The sequence below is a fragment of the Pygocentrus nattereri genome, chromosome 21, assembly GCF_015220715.1.
Source record: "Pygocentrus nattereri isolate fPygNat1 chromosome 21, fPygNat1.pri, whole genome shotgun sequence".
NCBI classification, from domain to species: domain Eukaryota; kingdom Metazoa; phylum Chordata; class Actinopteri; order Characiformes; family Serrasalmidae; genus Pygocentrus; species Pygocentrus nattereri.
Window position 1 is genome coordinate 12805830 of NC_051231.1, and position 19011 is coordinate 12824840.

The window sequence follows — 19011 nt, forward strand, 5'->3', positions numbered from 1 at the left end:
GAAGAGATGATGGCAGGAAGATAATGCTCAAGGACAAAGATGGACGACTTCTAGAGTGTCCTTGATAATATGATGGCTGTTGGAGGCAGGTATAGAACAGGTAAAATGAGATAGGATTTGTGGCTCAAACACATGGAGGTCACAGATGACCTATTTCTGAACGATCTACTTCTTAGTTAAGCTGTCTATGTGCTTTAAACGAAGAAAGAACTGAACACTATTGAGTTACCACTGAATTGATAAAATTTGGTAAAAATATGACATGCTGTCATAAATCACTATCAAGAACCATTTACAGTCAGGGGGAGGTCTTAAGACAAACAATGCACTGACAAAAACCAATCACAGTCAGGGGAGGTCTTAAAACAAACAACGATTAGGGCCAGTTCTATTCTTTTTGCTTGAAGTATACAGTCGGTTTCAAGTTGAAAGCAGCTTTAACCTTTTTATAATTTTTCTATAATGAGCGTAAAAAACGTGCAATATTTAACTTAAATGTTTCTGTTTCACAAAGAGTGCAATACAGTGTTTTGTTGAAATTTCACTAAAATGATGGAAGGAAAAATAACCGAGGCATCAATTTCAGTGATTATTTGTGATTAAATGTGGCAGGACAGGTAATTCATTTAGATAATTTACATCTCCAAATAAATGTTATAGTGGACATAAGACGTTAAACTACTCCAAAGCTTCTCTCCAAATTTCCACATTACTTTCTCTGTAGAGCTGTGATTACTGTATCATCAGTATTCATAAACATCCATTGCTTCCTGACTTTTGAGCCTTATGGGAAAAATCTCCCTCTTTAAAGGAAGAGATCTTTTGCTAACTTGGGTGTAATTGCACCTTGTGTGGTCCCTGAAATCATTATGCATCTCCACGTTTACAACAGCTTAGCCTGGTGATAAAGGACAAAGGGCTTGTTTTCGCACTGTTCCTGATTTCCAGTATGTAAAGCAGATGGTTTTTAAGCTCCCCTGTTGGCAGGCATTTGGGATAATGCAACTACTTTGTGTTTCTGTCAACATGTGTAAGCCATTGTGAGTGCACCCAATTTGCAGTTTAGCTGCCCCTAATTATAGTAGATCGGTTTTAGCAGTTAGCAGCAACGATGGAACAGGCATCATAGCTGCCACATTAAAAGAACTGTAAGGATTTAGCCGTTGATATGAATGATCTCACTGTTGGTGAACTCAGAAGCTCATTAATCCCTGACCTAAGCTAGGCCTACTTGGAAGACTCTTAATGGACTTTAAATGTGAAATCAACATTTCAACACACTCACTGCAGCCTGTTTCCCATTGCTGAACTATTGAGTGTAGTAGCTGCCTGACTGCCTCTATATGTCTGTGGCTAAATGATGCATGGTGATGAATAACCTGTGTTTTCTCTGGATGTAGGAATCATCTATTATCTGATAGCCATCTGCCTATGTCTTGAATATCTGCACTAAGAGCATTTTTCACACTTGTCTTGTTCTTATAAGACCCCAGCCCTGCTCATGAGGACTTAAGCCAGTATTTAAAGCCTATAAAAATGATCAGGTCCTGTGAAAAATTTCCTGGGCATTTTACTTACGACTCTGACCTGGATGACTGATAACTTTCACAGATAAAGTCTATATTGTTCTGTCATATACTGTAGATAGGAGCATGTATGAGGTTAAGGTGTCATAAAGTAAATCTGAAACGAATAAGGTTGTTATTTTTTTTGTTTGTTGTTTGTTTGTTTGTTTTGACTGTTTCGCTTTATGTCGGGCATGTAAACCTCCAACAAGAATGGGGTTTAAAAATCTGTTTTAGGCCAAAAGTTTGTGTCAAAACTACATTAAAACAACAACTCACACTTCAGCCAAGGTTTTCATGAACATTTGATGTACTAACTTTCTGTGAGGAAGCTTTTAGGGGTGGACTTCTGGTTACTATCACCACCACTCTGAACAAGTAAGTTTCTCGAGAACTGAACAATGAGAACTGTTCCCCTTTAACATTGATTTTAAACTGTTGAACTGTCACATACAACGTAGTGGTCTATATTGATGATATGACGAATTTTGAAGTGCACTGAAACTTTTTGTCTTTCAACATCCAGCAAAATACCTCATGCTTTTTAAGGACCAAAAAAGATACAAGACAAAACAAGTTTTGTTCTTCCCCATAACTTGAATTGATTAAAACACCTAAACATATATTTTATTGTCTTATTTAGAACATTTACATTTTTCAAACATAAGTTATTACTGTGTATGTAAAAGTATGTGTATGTGTGTATATACACATATATATTGAACACATCCTCTACAGAGAACACACCTCTCCACGTTTTAATACATCAAGTGTTTTTTTGCTGAATTTGACATATTGGTGGGGAAAAAATTTCGTTTTTAAATGTGGCCTGTGAAAACTTTAACACATTTTATATTTCATGTTTTATTTTTTTCCGATGTTAAACTCAGTAGAAATTCTTTATAGAGGCTGTGTTAACTTCTTTTCACTTAGAGAATCAATAAAACGTAATTTAACCGGGTTGTACGGAATTTTGTGTGCTCAAATCCAAACCTCTATATATAGATGATCTCTTTTCAGTTGTATGACATATTTAAATTGTTTTGATCTGTAATAGTGATTTTGGTCTGCTGCTGAAGTGCTTTTAGTGCAGCTTCCATTCTCTTCTTTTGTTCTTCTCTCTGCTCATTTTTCACAGAAGCTCTCGCACTCCATCCAAATGGGAGTCCTCTGTCTGAGAGATCTTTTAATCTTTGTAATATTCTAATAGCTAACTCCCTTGGAGAACGTGCTAGCTTTGATTACTGGGTGATAACAGGAGGAAGAGGACTCTTCGGACAGGATTAGTTTTACATGGGGAGGTCTGGTAATGTAGTTATTAACAAAGTCTCTGGGATTTTATTCCTTTTTTGCAGAATCTGTGCTCCTGAGTCTGTAAAGATTAGTGTTTTTTGAAGAGTGGAAGTAAATCTCGGGTTCTATAAGTCCTTGCCGTTGAAAATATTGTTATATATCCTGTGAGAATGTGATGACAATGCATGAACTGAGATAGTCCCATCTCTAATTTCAAATCAGTCAGAAACATTAGTCATCCTGCGGCAACATTAACCTGCTGGTCCAGAGTTTCTTCTGAAATTAAGGGTGTTGAAAGGGAGTTTTCCCCGTTTGCGGCAGTAACAGCCGCCGCTCTTCTGGGAAGGTTTTGCAATAGATGTTGGAGGATTTGACTGAGCATTAGTGAGATTGGCTACTGATGTTAGATGGTCAATTCTGGGTCACTCCAGCTGATCCCAAAGGTATTGGATGGAGCTCCATCTCTCCAGCTCCACTAGCGTGGTCACCGTAGGCCAGAGTGCCTCATTCTATTGGTCAGTGCTTTTCTAGGGAGAATATACAAGTTATATCAAGAAAATGGGTGCACCTTAAATTAGCTCAGTTCACTACTTAGAGACTGTTTGGGCACTTTTGAGCATAAAGGGTTTGTTTTGTCAGCTTGTTCTGTCTTTACAGTACTTTACATTAGTAACAGGGGCATGATGATTATTATAGGATATTATGGGGTTAAGCATTCCCATTCTGGGCCTAACGTAAAATTCGGGCAGGATTAGTTTTCCTTGGGATGGTGGGTGTTGTCATTTTACTGCAGATTGTCTGTTATGTATATGACCATTGGCATGAGACAAGAAAGCTCAGTGTATATGAGAGATGGGAGTGGCTACTCCATTTACACAAAGAGTTGAAAACACAGCAAACTTTAATGTAGCTGCTATTTGCCCTAATCTTAAGTGAATGTTCTGTGTCATTAGCATTGTCATTTATTCTGGAATTCACAGCCAACATTGAACATCACGGCATAAAATCATGTGAGGTTGAACAGTACAACTTGAGTTTATCCACAGAAACACAAGTAAAGGCTTCTTCAAACTCTTCACAGAATATGTTGGTATTTTTACCAACATGTACATGTGCACCAGTTTAACATAACCTGAGGTTATTTCTAACTGGCTTCAGCTTCTTGATGCAGATTAAACGTATTAGGAAACCAGCTGGAGTGATTATAAATGCAAATAAGTCCATTCATCTCCAGATTATTGATGTTTATTTCAAATCTTTTTCTTTGCCTTTTTGTTTGCTACCAGCTAGGCGAGACTATTGTCCGCGCTGCTATAGTGACCAGCAGTCTATGCGCCAACCTTTAGGGTTTAAGGGTGCATTAGCAGTAATACATTAACTCCAGCGTTTAAGACCATTTTTTATCAAAACTGTGTTGAACGATCAGCAGAGCTTTATTTTCGTGCAAAGGAGGATTATTTTATTTTTACCTAAAAATCTAATTCTGCTGTGGAGCCACAACAAGGCAGCGGCATGTTGTCGACCCCTGACATATCCAAATGACAGCTGGGGTCGTATCAGTGCACCACTGGAAATTCATTGTTTCTTTGTTATCTGTAATTAACAAACAAAGTATTTTGTCTGATTTTAGCAAGCCAGTTAGCTGTCGCTGACTGTTGCTTTGCTATGATGAGAAGTGCAGCCCTCCGATGTCTTCTGAGAATGCAGCAGTGTGAACTTTCATGAAAGAAACATCAGCGTGCCACACTTTTTCCACCTTTTTTAGCGTAAGTGTTACGCAATCATATATGCTCCATTAATGTTAACACTGCCTGACATCCAATTACTTGCTGCCAGCGTTGACCGTACAAAATCCTTCTTATTGCTCCTCCATTCAGTAATCATTTTGTAAATGAAGGGAGAGACTAAAGCACAGGGTGTGTCATTACATAAAATAAAACCTCCATCAAACAAGCTTTTTCACACAATTTCCGTAGGCAGGTCTGCTATTATTTGATGTGTACTCGGCTGAATTAATGTTCCATTTGGAGAAAGAGCCTCCTAATGGCTCATTACATTTCAATATGCCTATTACATTTTCCCGTAACATTACAGACATCGGGAAAAAAATTACATTCACCTCATTCAGTGTGGCTGCGTCTGTTCTGATGGCGCTGTTAACACATTCTCTACAGACTTCTGCACATTTTAATGCTCAATTACTGTTTATTTATTTGTCGAAAACCAAAATTTGGCCTGTGCAAAAGTAATGGCACTTTGTGTATTTCATGTTTTGTTTATTTTCCAACATGCTAAACTCAAATAAATAAATTGTTTATTAAAACTTAAACACATATTTAAGTTTCCTATAGAGGAAGTGTTAAAAAAAAGTGTTAGAAAATCAAGAAAATGAAATGTGTTCAAACCTTTGCTTGTGACTCTGTAACATTTGTTTGGTATTTTGTGCTAAAAACACTTACAATGACCATTTTCATCTCATTAGAATTAAACCTGTTTTTGTTACTGTGCCTTTAAGACTTATATGTATAAATGAGCTTTGTTCTGATTGGCTGTCCTGCTTTCAGAAAGCAGTCAGAGCTGAAACACACAACTTCAGCGTGAGTGGGCTGGGCTAAACTGCTGTACAGGCAGATATTTCTAAATGTTTTGGTTTTTGTGACATTGCTGAAACATTTCATTTAAAAGGGGCTGTTTTGCAGCTGGGGAGTCAACAGTATGTTTTAAAACTTTAGCAGTGTTTACATGCTGCATCATACTCCTACTTTTCTGCTTTCCATTGTACGCACCCTTGAAATTAAGAATGGAGTATCACTGAATGCGGTCATATAGCAATGTTGCTTGAAAGTATCTATATGGAAAACTAGTCAGCCAGTTGGAGCAACTGTTGATTTGAAAATGAAAATTTTAGGTTCTCCGTTCACCTTGTTTACTCCAATAGGCTTAATGGGGTCACTTCTGAGGTACGTGCGAGCAAAAAACAAGCATATGTAAACATTTATCATGTCCAATTACTGCACCATGAGAGCATATGTAATTACAGTCTGCATAATTATAATCTTCCAAGAAAAAATCCAAACCTGTGATGTCAAAATCACAGAGCACAGGGAGGCCTCCCTTCTCCTCTGAGTGCCCACAGAGTGCCGGGTGTTGAAAGACTGTGGATGTGTCGCAGCAAACTAACTTAAGTTGGGGGGTGATTTGTAGGGATGTGTCAGCTTTCTCTCCCTCAAGTAGGAAGGTGGTCAGAGTCAGAGTCAGGGCTCAAATGATGTATCGATTGGCTGGTAAAATCGTCCAAGCATCAAAGGACTTATGTCCAGCTTTTGGCTTGCATTATTTTTCTTCTACTAATGTCCACTTATAATGATAATAGTGGGTTTATGCACCAAAAACGTTCTCTTTAACATGAACAGTTTCCAGCCTCTCTTTACCCCTCATTATTAAATAGGCCGTTTTGTACGGCACACTTAAAAAGACGGTTCTTTAAGGGTTCTTTAGTAAAGAAAATGGTTCTGTATAGCACGAAAAGAGTTCTTCTGTTGTTACTTGATATTGTAACTATAGAAGAAACCTTTTCAAAATGGTTCTATGTAAAACCATACATGACATTCTCCATCAGTCTATAGAACACTTTCATGATGCAAAGAACCATTTAATCAAGGTTCTTTAAGCGTGCATGTTTCTATGTAGATATATCTTCAAGAACCATCTTTTTTTTTTTTTAAGAAAATGGCTTTAAACAAAAAAGTTTTGTAGATGAATTCTGTTCTGATTGGCTGTCCTGCATTCACTCCTTATAACTTTAGTGTGAGTGGGTGGGGCTTAGTTTTCATGTGTGTGTGCGTGTGTGTGTGTGTGTGTGTGTGTGTGTGTGTGTGTATATGTATATATGAAATCACACTGTACATACCTCGTCGCTGTACGAGGACATTACTGTATACAAAGCTACTGACAGGACGGTCACCGAGCACCAGCTGGATATTATATCTCTATATCTCTCTAATCTTTTCTCTTGATTATTTACATTTACTTCTTCTGTTTATGCAGCTGTAGAGTAGTGCACAACAGTACTTTTGCAGTTGTTCTGCTCTTTACTGTACTTTGTGCTGATGTAGTAGACGACTTTCCCTCTGGGAATAATGCGATCTATCTATCTGTCTATCCATCCATCCATCCATCCATCCATCCATCCATCCCTCCATCTATATATATATATATCTAAAGTGGTGTGAAAAAGTGTTAGCCCCCTTCCTGATTTCTTACTCTTTTGCATGTTTGTCACACTTAAATGTTTCAGATCACTAAACAAATTTAAATATTAGACAAAGATAACACAAGTAAACACAAAATGCAGTTTATAAATGAAGGTCTTTATTATTAAAGGGAAAAAAATCCAAACCTACAGGGCCCTGTGTGAAAGTGATTGCCCCCTTAACCTAACAACTGGTCGGGCCACCCTTAGCAGCAACAACTGCAATCAAGCATTTGCGATAACTGGCAATGAGTCTTTTAGAGCACTGTGGAGGAATTTTGGCCCACTCATCTTTGCAGAATTGTTGTAATTCAGCCACATTGGAGGGTTTCCGAGCATTTTAAGGTCATGCCACAGCATCTCAATCGGATTCAGGTCAGGACTTTGTTTGTTTGTCTTAATTTTGTTTTTATTAAGCCATTCAGAGGTGGACTTGCTGGTGTGTTTTGGATCATTGTCCTGCTGCAGAACAGCTTGAGGTCATGAACAGATGGCCGGACATTCTTCTTCAGGATTTTTTGGTAGACAGCAGAATTCATGGTTCCATTTACCACAGCAAGCCTTCCAGGTCCTGAAGCAGCAAAACCGCCCCGGACCATCTCACTACCACCATCATATTTTACTGTTGATATGATGTTCCTTTTCTGAAATGCTGTGTTACTTCTATGCCAGATGTAATGGGACATACACCTTCCAACAAGTTCAACTTCTGTCTCGTCAGTCCACAGAGTATTCTCCCAAAAGTATTGGGGGTCATCAAGATGTTTTCTGGTAAAACTGAGACAAGCCTTTATGTTTAGCAGTGGTTTTTGTCTCTGAACATTTTTGCCCAGTTTCTTTCTTATGGTGGAGTCATTACACTGACCTTAACTGAGGCAAGTGAAGCAATCACTTTTTCACACAGGGCCCTGCAGGTTTGGATTTCTTTTTTCCTTAATAATAAAGACCTTCATTTATAAACTGCATTTAAATTTGTTTGGTCATCTGAAATATTTAAGTGTGACAAACATGCAAAAGAAGAAGAAATCAGGAAAGGGCAAACACTTTTTCATACCACTGTATCCATACACTGATCAGACATAACATTATGACCACCTCCTTGTTTCTACACTCGTCCATTTTATCAGCTCCACTTACTATATAGGTGCACTTTGTAGTTCTACAGTTACAGACTGTAGTCCATCCGTTTCTCTGCATACTTTATTAGCCCCCTTTTAACCTCTTCTTCAATGGTAAGGACCCCCATGCAACCCCCTCACAAAGCAAGTACTGTTTGGGTGGTAGATCATTCTCTGCACTGCAGTAACACTGACGTGGTGGTGGTGTGTTAGTGTGTGTTGTGGTAGTCTGAGTGGATCAGACACAGCATTGTTGCTGGAATTTTTAAACACCTCAGTGTCACTGCTGGACTGAAAATAGTCCACCAACCAAAAATATTCAGCCAACAGCGTCCTCTGGGCCCAGCGTCCTCTCAGCGTCCTGTGACCACTGATGAAGGACTAGAGGATGATTAGCTCATACTGTACAGCAAGAGATGAGCTATCGTCTCTGACTTCATATCTACAGGGTGGACCAACAATGCAGGTGTGTCTAATAGAGTGGACAGTGAGTGGACACTGTGTTTAAAAACTCCAGCAGCGCTGCTGTGTCTGATCTACTCGCACCAGCACAAGTATATCGCTGCTGTCTGAACAAAACCTCCATCTTCATTTTTGTTTCAGTTTTTGACGTCATTTGAAAATGGCAGTGGTCCTTTATATTGTGTGTAAGTTTCATGATAAATGGACTAAAAGAAATGGCCCAGAATGACTTTGAAAAAACTTGGCTTCCACTGACTCACATTAAAAGTTTTTTTCCTTTTCCTGTAAAATTATTATTTTGAAGACACAACGTTTTGTTCCGACAACAGCAACATATAATCTAGTTTTTAATGTGTAGCTTCAGCTAAAGACATTTCTGAAGCTGTTTGATTGACAGGCCTTGGGCCTGTTGGGCTGTAGTGGTTTTGTGTGTGTGTTGGTCAGTCTGTGTGGATGCCATTCCATTGTGATTCAGTCTGTGCCGAGCGAGTGCTTCAGACTGAAGTGGGAATGTGTGGAATTTTCTAGCGTCAGCGTGGCAGCGGTGTTTCTGACGCGGCGCTGTAGAGGTGGCTTCTGACCCGTCTGAGGAGAGTCTGTGAGCGCAGTGTCTGAAGTTAACTCACAGACTCGTGTCACTTCCTGAAGAACACAAACACAGAGCTTCTCAGTCCCAGCAGTCTTTTCTTCTCTCTTCTTTCAACCTCCCTCTCTATCTCTGTCTCTTTCTCTTTCTCACTCACTCATCTCTGAGGTTCTCTTTGTTTTTCCGACTTTGGCAGAGATTTCAAAGTGAGGGTGCCGCTCTGAGCCACTGTTGTTGGGTCTTTCTCTTTTTTTTTTGGTGGGGTGCTTTTATTAGCATGTCAATGACAATACGGCAGCTTTTGACAGCCAGGTGTGCTGTAGGAGAAAAAAAAAGAAAAACAAGATTTCTGTTTAAAAAGACAGCTGTGCGCACATCAGTCATTCACCCACCTTCTCCTTAACTGCGCCACACAACAGCCAGGCTGCAGTTTAGTCCAGGCTTATTGAGCTTGAAAGCACATGAACACAGCATGGCGTCTTTGTCCTGGCATGCATGGGCGCTGTGAAGACGAGCTTTGTCTGTCTTCTTCAAACGGGAATGCGGCGCGTGAGGGAAAACCTTTAAAAAAAAATAATAAAGCTTTCAGTGGTTTAGCTGTTTGGCGTATTGGAGTCTCTGATCTTAGACTGATTTTTAATTATTTTCAGAGCCCTTTAAACTATTAATATCCATTTTCAACAGGGGACTCAAACTACTACTATCCAGGTGGTCTCCAAGGGGGGTGGTGAGAAATGCAGGGAAGAACAGTGTGTATGAATTTTAGCTATGAACTTGTTCATCTAATGTTGAGTAAGAAAAAAAGTCATACTTTTAACTGAATATAACGTAACACAACTTTTGGACTTCAACTTTTTTTTGTCATTTCCTTTTTCTTACATTGTTTCACGATGAAATTACATAAAATAAAACAGGGATATTCACTTGAAAGAGGCCAGTCAAGACAAGTCAAGTCAAAGTTAATTTATATAGTGCTTTTTAAAACAGGTGTTCTCATGAAGCAGCTTTACAGAAAAATACGGGCCCGAGCCCCCATGAGCGCCACCAATGGTGACAGTGAAAAGGAAAAACTCCATAAGAGCAAGAGGAAGAGACGTTGATAGGAACCGAGACTCAAATTGGGGAACCCATCCTCCTCTGGTTGACACCAGATTGCAGCATTAGTATAAAATATTATACTACAAAACGGGAAGAACAGGCAGAGCAAAGGTTAATAAAACTAGTTTTAGTTTATGCAGTAGCAGTCGCATCATCAGGAGGGTCACTTCATGAGGGTGCAGTTTGCACAGCTTTGTGCAGCATGAAGCTCAATGGTGGTCAAACCAGTCCAGAAGACCCCTGTGAAGCTGGCCCCCCGTGTGGTCAGAAATGGAATAAAAAAGCTAAAAAAGATTTGTTTGCGCTACGTTTGTGCTGCAGAAATTGACGTTTGTGGTGGCGCCGTTTTTAAAAAATGTAACATTATATTTTATTGCCTGTGATGTCACTCAGCCCCCCATCAACGTCCAAATCGCACCAAAAGGGTCTCATTTGTTTGTGCTACGTTTTTGCTGGTTTGTGCCATTAATCACTACAGAGCTTTAGTTATTCAGTTTCATTAGAAGTCCAGAGCTGAACTGAAAATGATTAGAAAGTGATTAGAAATCACTGTTTAGCTCTTTAAAACATTTCCAAAACAAATCAAGGGTTTTTGTGAGGCTACAATTTTTTTCTTTTTTAAGGAAGTTTAAGGAATGAAACATTAATGTTGGTCTTTCAGTGTATCATGTGTGCTCATGTTAATGTGTGACTTGTTAAAATGCTCATCAAATATCAACGAAAATTTACTGGACCCACCAAGAACACAGCAGATTTTAATTGGGACCAGTGTGGGCTTCATCCCACTCTGGAATTTTTGTGGATATTTCTTTTGATATTTGCTGAGCATTTTAACAAGTCACACAAAACCCTTGATTCATTTTGAAAATGTTTTTAAAGAGCTAAACACTGATTTCTAATCATCATTTTTAGCTCAGCTCTGGACTTCTAATGAAGCTGAATGATTAAAGCTGAAAACGCCAGATGACTCTGTAGTGATCAGGGTCAGCCGCTGCTCAGGAGGCAAAAAGGCCTTTCTCAGATCTTCACCATCAACTAGTGTTAATCCTGTGGTAATGATGTCATTTGTAGTGACAACCTGTTCATACAACAACTTAAGAATTAAAAGAGTACAAACACTTCTTTAAACGGCACAAACACAGAACAGCAGAAACGTTTATTTTAACGGCACAAACGCAGCACAAACGAACGAGGCCCTTTTGGTGCGATTTGGCCGTTGATGGGGGGGCTGAGTGACATCACAGGCAATAAAATAATGAAATAATAAAAATAATGTTTCATTTTTTAAAAACGGCGCCACCACAAACGATTTCTACGGCACAAACCAGCACAAATGTAGCACAAACGAATAGCTTTTTTATTCCATTTCTCACCACATGGGGGGCCAGCTTTATGGAGGTGTCCAGAAGGCTGGTGAGCAGTGGGCACCCAATCAAGGCAGAAGTAGGAACAGCATCATGTTTTCTTATTGGAGATACAAGGTTTTCTTTCCAACAACAACACCACACACTCATTTAAACACATCTTATTGTTAGTAGTAGCACTAATAGTAGGAGTATAAATACATAGTGAATAATTCTGTTAAGCTAAATCAAGTAAGCTTACATTTAACAGTAGAATGGTAGGGGACTCTTATTGTGAGAGCATTGTCGTTCCTGCTGAACGTGAGTGAAATTGGCAACTGAGCAGTAAATTCTGCGTTGTCAGTGGATTGGTGTGATAATTCAGCTCATTCATTCATTCTGACATGCTGTATCTGCCACTGTGTCCTGAAAGAATCCTTTTAGAGGTGGACGCCTGGTTCCAAGCTGTTCCAGAACATGTTGAGCTCTGAATGACTTTGTTTACATCTTCATGATGCAATTATTCAGAAATGCTAAATTACCATTTAAGCCACACCAACTATCAGTATCAGAAAGGTTTGAATGATACTCAGTCCTATTTAATAACAGCGGGTTCTTTAAACTCCAGTAGATTGCGCACATAGTGGCGACTAATCAGAAATCATGGCTGTACTGCATCACACAACAAAGGTTTTCATTTAATTTCACATTACCTTCGAACATGATTACAGCATGCATTATTTCCCCCTTCTACTCCAGTCAAGAGCAGCACTCCACTTGATGAATGCAGGCATGAAGCCTTCAAGTGTGCACAGCCCAATTTACAACCTTAGTCAGGAACCACTGCAGCAGGCTGGTTTCCACCGCTTCAGAAGGTCTTGACTAACAATAACTCTCCAAAGCTGAGCTGAGCCAAAGTTCAGCACGTATTCAGTACTTCAGTAATTCAGTACTCTAACTTTCATTCCTTTACAGATTCTTTATTCAGGTAGACTGGCACTGTGTTTGTGTTGTATTGCCTGTAAACACACTGTCGCACATACACATTTCACTTGGATGAGACGTGTCCATTAGCATCTGTATCCGGTCTTTTGCTTCTGGAAACGAGCAGCATTATGTTTCTTTTAAACAATGTGATTATGTTGGGTTTCTCAGTATTTATATGTTGAATGAGACCCTGTTAAATTATTTAGCTGCCTATTTAGATTTGGTAATTAATTAAGCTTAAGAGCACTATATGATAGTGGAGAACCGGTGATATTTGATCTCAATAGCAAAACAAACACACCCCTCCCTTCAGTGCTCTTTCAGAAGCTCCGCCCCCCAAATCATGGAAGTGATCAACACTGGGCTAGAATACTTGTTTTTTAGGTCTTCATGGCCATAAAACCCTTCACAAACATATAGAAGCCAACTGTGATGTAACATTAGAGCGAACAACCACACAGCAAATAATGTAACTAGCATTAGCTCAGCCGTGGCTTAAAAAACTATACTACAGTTTCTGCTGTGAAGATGACCAGTTGCTATCATAAACATCAGCAAACCCGACAAAACAATTCTGACCTACTGGATCTGTGAAACAGCAAAAATGAGTTAACGTTGCCCACCTGTCAGGAAACAGAGCAGCCCCCTCGCTTCATTTTCTTACCCGCCAGCTACTTGTTCGAATTTTCCTATTCCACCTTAAATGGCGTGGCAGTCACATTCAGGCTCATCAGGCATAGAATGGAATGCTGCACAGTTTAAAATGAAATAGGAAAATGCAAACATAAAGCCGTCATCAGCCTCGTCAACTTAAAGGAATATTCAGTGGAATATTTGGATGGTGACTTTTAACATGAACGTTTCCTACTGCACTCCACTTTCTCGCATACACAGTGCTGTGTGGGTGGTCACTGTCTTTTATATATATATATATATATATATATACAAATATATTTATATACATAAAACATTATTTTTACTATCATTATTAGTAGTAGTATTGTTATTATTACCAAAAACCTGAGTCGTTCATGACTTTTGTTCATGCTTACTTGAGAGAAAATGTATCTCACAGAAGTGTTTCACAGATGACGTTTTGTTTGAGATTCTTTTTTCTGTTTCGTTTCTTCCAGATTTGGGACATGAGTGATGATGAGAGTATTTAAACACGGATCCAGTGAGAAGCCTCTGCAGGAGCGAACAAAGCTTAGCACTTCTAACGCATCATGGCCGTCCACTCATCATGGAGAAGATCACTCGCCTTCAGAGATCAGTAATGAACTGACAGAGGTACAAACTCATGCACTGGTTTAGTGAAAGTGCAACAATGTCTGTTTTGAATGGAAATGATGGGGAGTTACACAGTGTGTCCTTCACCTCCAGACAGCTGTTGTTTGCAACCAAACTGAACCCACATCTCAAGTGTTTTATCATCATTACTGTACCGTAGCTCACGTTTTCACAGGAATCATCCAGCTGACAGAGCTTCAGATTTGGTTTAGTAACATGTCGAACACATTTGTCTGTCTGTCATATGCTAATAAATTGTGTATTGCTCCTTCAGATATTGCCTTGTTGTCCTTTTTAATGTTTTCCCAACATCTAAACAATACAAATGCTGTGATATTTCCAGTACCAGGCATGTTTCCACTGGACTGTCTGGGTCAGTGGTTACATTCTTGTGACATTTCACCCTTTACTTCATTCCTAGTTCCACCAGTACCAACCTCAGCGCAGACACGCAGGTACTGTACAGCTTGCATGGCAGTGGAAATGGGAACAAACTGCCTTACAAGACAAAACCTTGTATTGTAAGTCAATGGAACAAGGAATAAAAATGTTTATTTGCCTGTACAGTTATCATTTTGGAGGCACAAGGTTTTGTTCAGACAAGACATTCTGGTTTCTCAGATGTGGATTAAGCCTAATCTTGGACTGAATTTTAGCAGCAGGGGATAATTACCATTGGGAATTCTTTTTAGCCTAAGCTTTAGGCTTAATCTTAGGCCAAATGTTTCCCTCTGTCTTGTGCCAGGAAAGAAAAATACAACAAAAATTTCTTGGCATAACTTGAATACTACCCTTTGCATTGTGTAACAATTAGATGATGAACAGACCAATAGAAATAGTCCAAAATTACTTTAACTGCCTTTAGAAGTTATTTCCATCTCCTGCATTATCATTTTGGAGATATGAGGTTCTGCAAGGGTGTTTTGAGTTTTTTGGGTTTTTTTTTGTTTTTTTGTAGATGCGAAGCACTCGGGGTGCTGGCTTGTATCTCAAAGACTGAGCTCTGGACTTTAACCCCAATTGACACAAAGCAACTAATTTAACAAAGCACTTGATCTTAAGTTTCTCTGAATGAATTGCTCAAGTCGTCATACACAAAGCAGAGTATCAGTTGTTAATTATAGTAACGATAATACTCGGGAGCATAAGAACCATCAGCACAACTCAAGATCATTTCTCCACATGGAATGCTTTTTCTTGAGGTCAGTGTGGTTAGTTGCAGAGGAAAGAGTGAGTAATCAGAAGGCTTTCTCTTTAAAAACTGTATAGAATTAGTTGTTTAACTGAAGAATGAACAGAGTCACAGACTGTGGTTTAAGAGCACTTTATTGTTCATCGAGGCTACTTTAAGTACAAAACAATGGCCTGCCAATTTTCTTTCATAGTTTTTTGTTTTTAAGGCCACAAAACAAGGGTATAATACACATTTACAAACTGTTTGGGGTTCACTAGAGCTGTAGTGACTTGATTCTAGTGTTAATACATTTGGAAGCATCTTCCTTTGATGTTACCATTTCAAAAGTGAGCACTGGCAGTTAAATGTTAACTGGTCAGGTTGGAGTGGAGTTACTCATCCCAGACGAGTAGCCATAAAAAGATGAGCACTTTTTTTTTTTTTGTTCAATTGTCTCCAGAGACAGTTGAAAAGCCTCTGCGTTCAAAGCTGTATCTAGACTTCTCAGTAGCCTTCAGAAATAATACACAAGTGGCTATAACGCAGTGTTTTCATAGAATAACTGTGTTCCTGCACTTTAAACAGACAAATCTACAAAAGAAAAAGATCAACTTTTTTCTCAAAAAAAAAAAGCATGATTACAATAAAGGACAGGGAAAAAATTAAATAGCTACATATCATTAACAATTAATTGTTCCTCAAAAAATACCTACGATTTGTTTTCTCTGTACATTCGTTACGCACAGCGTAATGATGGTCTTATAGTTACCTATATAAAAAGTTCTCATTAAGTGATTTACCTACAGTGTGTAGGGTAAATGTGTGTCAAAAACAGAAAGTGAGTATCCTACCTCGTAAACTGGTAGTGAAATGTGTTTACATTGACCTCAGGACTTGCGTCCTTTCTCCCCTTCTGCATTCATGCACAAAAGAGGACAATCATGGCCTAATGCAGTATAAAAAATTTTCGATAGTTTTTTTCCCCATATCAGATACATACAAGAAAAGTACAAAGTGAAAAACAGAAAAATCATTGCGCGGTACTTTTGTAAAGGATATTTTCAGATTTCATATAATCGTTGCTAATGAGGGCGGCCTGGCAGCGAGCTCTTTTCAGACTTCAAAATTTGGGCACGTCCAATGATTTTATGCTGACGGAATGTAAGGACAAGCTTAAGATGAGCAATGCCTTGGCCTAAGCATCATCTCTATACGCAACCTCTTGTCACAACAAAGTTTCTAGTTAGTCGTTATGCTGAAAACGAGAGCTAAAAGCGAGACCTGTACTAAGTTCCCTATCGGAGGAATGTATTTCACCTTGGTACAGGTTGGTTGTTATAAAAACAGAAAGGAAGAAAAACAGATTTTAAAAGCCGCAGCCAAACAGTAACGATGTAAATCTAGAAAAAGAACTTAGCTCTCGACATTTTTAGATTGTCAACTTTCAGCGCTGACCTGTCCATATAGCTGCTGCTGTTTTTCAGTCATGCAAAAAACTGCGAATAGCATCCTGTACCATGGATTAATATCATATAAATCCAACTGTTAATATATAAGATGGCCTGTCCGGAGGCTGTCCTCTTTATCTGGCTGCTATCACAATGAATATTGAATAAAAAATAATATTGAGTACAACTGTACCAGCAGTAAGTTTATCTAGGATTGTTACTGACAAAAATAAACTAAAATCTGAGGAAAAAAGACTAATAGTATTAAGAATGAAATGTCTACACAATAATAGATACCAGCTATTTTTTTAAAAACATGCACCGGTAAGCAATAGTTTACCCATAAAACCTTATCTACTCTACCACAACCACAGTGCTTGGGGAAAGACAAAAATGCCCATATTTAGGGGAAAACATGATGCAGTCCAGTTGTCAGCACCAGTCATAAAAGCAAGAGGGACAGATTGGGGAAGAAAAAAAAGAAAGACAAAGGGTCTCCCCCAAAACATTTCTTGTGATGTAATATTTAACATCACCCAACCTTTGTTGTCAGCAGTTTGCCCTTTAACATTTTAACCCAAAAAAACCATCAAAACAAGTCCAACACCTAATTTATGACCTCAACCTTCCTATAGTGCAAAATCAAACAAGGCCTTCCGTTTCAAGTATACACATACGAAAACAGAGGAACGGGGGGGGGGAGAGTGAAAAGTTAAAGAAGATGTGGTGCAAGACAACCAGAGGAGAAAGAAGCTGGATGCAAAAAAGAATGGCTTTCTCTTAAAACGGGCAAATAAAAAAAGTTTGCATCAGAGGTTTCTTTGGTATCTGAGGCAGGTTGTTAGGATGCTAGCTGACTCATCGCCTAATAGAAACAAAACGTGTCCTGCTTTTTTTCCTCTTTTTTTTTTTGTTTGGGCATCTAAGTCAAATGCCAAGCTAAAAGTACACAAACAAAAGAAAAACAAAAGCCTTCCTCGTCTCCATCTTATGTACATGGCTATACACTAGAAGCAGAGCTTAAACATGCATGGTTGTTCTGAGAGTGAAAGGGGTTTTTGGAAGGAGGGGAGAAGTAAGCTGGTCCTTTTATTTGTTTCAAGAAACGAGGGAGGGGGAGTGATTGTGGTTGACCATGTGGCTGTTGGGGGACGAATCGGGGCTTCCAGAGGAGCTGCCCTTGGCCTTGATCTGCAGCCAGGTCTCTCCTAGCGCCTTGGCGAAGTGGTCGTCCACCGAGCCTGTGATGGACACGGAGTTTGTAACCGGCTCTGGCTCCTTGTAGTTCTTCCCCAAGCTGCGGCGGAAGTGCTCCTCGATCACAGGGTCGCAGGCTGTGTTAGCTGCACAGAAAGACAATTTTGTCGTTAGGTCACAACAGGACTTTCATCCAGAGTTACATATCTGAGTGCACTGAAGATTTTCTACAGTGTTTTCAGACTAATCCCCGTCTGCTGAACGTTTAACAGACTATCAGTTATTAGCTTCACAGAAACAGCTGCACAAAACAGTTTACAGTTGTGTAAAAGTTGCACATGGCCAAAATTTTCACTATTGATCTGCTGCCGCTTTAACTGTTCAAACGCATCTGAGTTCTTCATTTATCGCTAATTCATATTTTTGGTTTCCAATTAATTATACACTATATTTAATAATACTAATTAATTATACTAATTATACAGTAGACCCTATTTAATCTTTGAGTGTTTTAGAAGGTCCAAAAGTGCTACTTCTGATTATTTTCCATGACCAAAATTTCAGTGCATCCCTATTTAACTACTATATTCAATAACTTCACCACATTCTCCTAAACTTTAGAAGGAAAAAAAAACATAATAGATGCCATGGGCAGCTGCAGAAGCAAGTGTCCACTGTCTTCTATTATAAAGTGCATTTTGATTGTGTTCTTTTCGACACTCTTGTCTCTGGGGTGGGACCCACAAGGGAACATCTCAGTACCTTTAGTCAGGGAACATAACTGTACCATAATCCACTGAAGTTATATAATGATATAAGTTATGACTCCACACCCCATACAAGTATGTACTTTTCCACTGGGAAAAACTTATTTAAGATAATTAGACCTTAAAAACACTCTTGTACCTTTAAGGGAGCATTTACAAAGTTTGTACCTTGATTAACAGAAAATATACCTGCACAGAACCTTTATTTCTAACAGTACGAAGTTTGAGTAAATGTGGTGAAATAACTGTCCCTGGTAACCAGACTTGCCAGTGTGTTCCTTTAACTTCTCCATAGTGGATAGGGAAGTTAATAAAATGGCCAAAAAAAGAGGACAGGAAACCTTTGAGGTTACATAAGACTTTCTGGAATAAATTAAATCACTTTTCCCTCCAGTGTTTGTGAAGAATAACTGCAGCCCAGAGTGGAGGTC

At 38.9% G+C, this 19011-nt stretch overlaps 2 protein-coding genes across 4 annotated transcripts in view; one reads left to right on the forward strand and one right to left on the reverse strand.

The window, feature by feature from the left end:
- atg7 (ATG7 autophagy related 7 homolog (S. cerevisiae)) overlaps window positions 1-14269 on the forward strand; it is a 114866-nt gene extending 100597 nt beyond the window's left edge. For both annotated transcript variants that reach the window (XM_017704744.2, XM_037532548.1), the window contains one exon: window positions 13838-14269. In XM_017704744.2, the coding sequence (XP_017560233.1) occupies window positions 13838-13870 (33 nt within the window). In that variant the 3' untranslated portion in view covers window positions 13871-14269. The remainder of the gene's footprint in view (window positions 1-13837) is intronic.
- Window positions 14270-15302: 1033 nt separating this feature from the next.
- Window positions 15303-19011, reverse strand: part of vgll4b (vestigial-like family member 4b) — a 49266-nt gene continuing 45557 nt past the window's right edge. For both annotated transcript variants that reach the window (XM_037532382.1, XM_017704743.2), the window contains one exon: window positions 15303-17959. In XM_037532382.1, coding sequence (XP_037388279.1) covers window positions 17715-17959 — 245 coding nt within the window. In that variant the 3' untranslated portion in view covers window positions 15303-17714. The remainder of the gene's footprint in view (window positions 17960-19011) is intronic.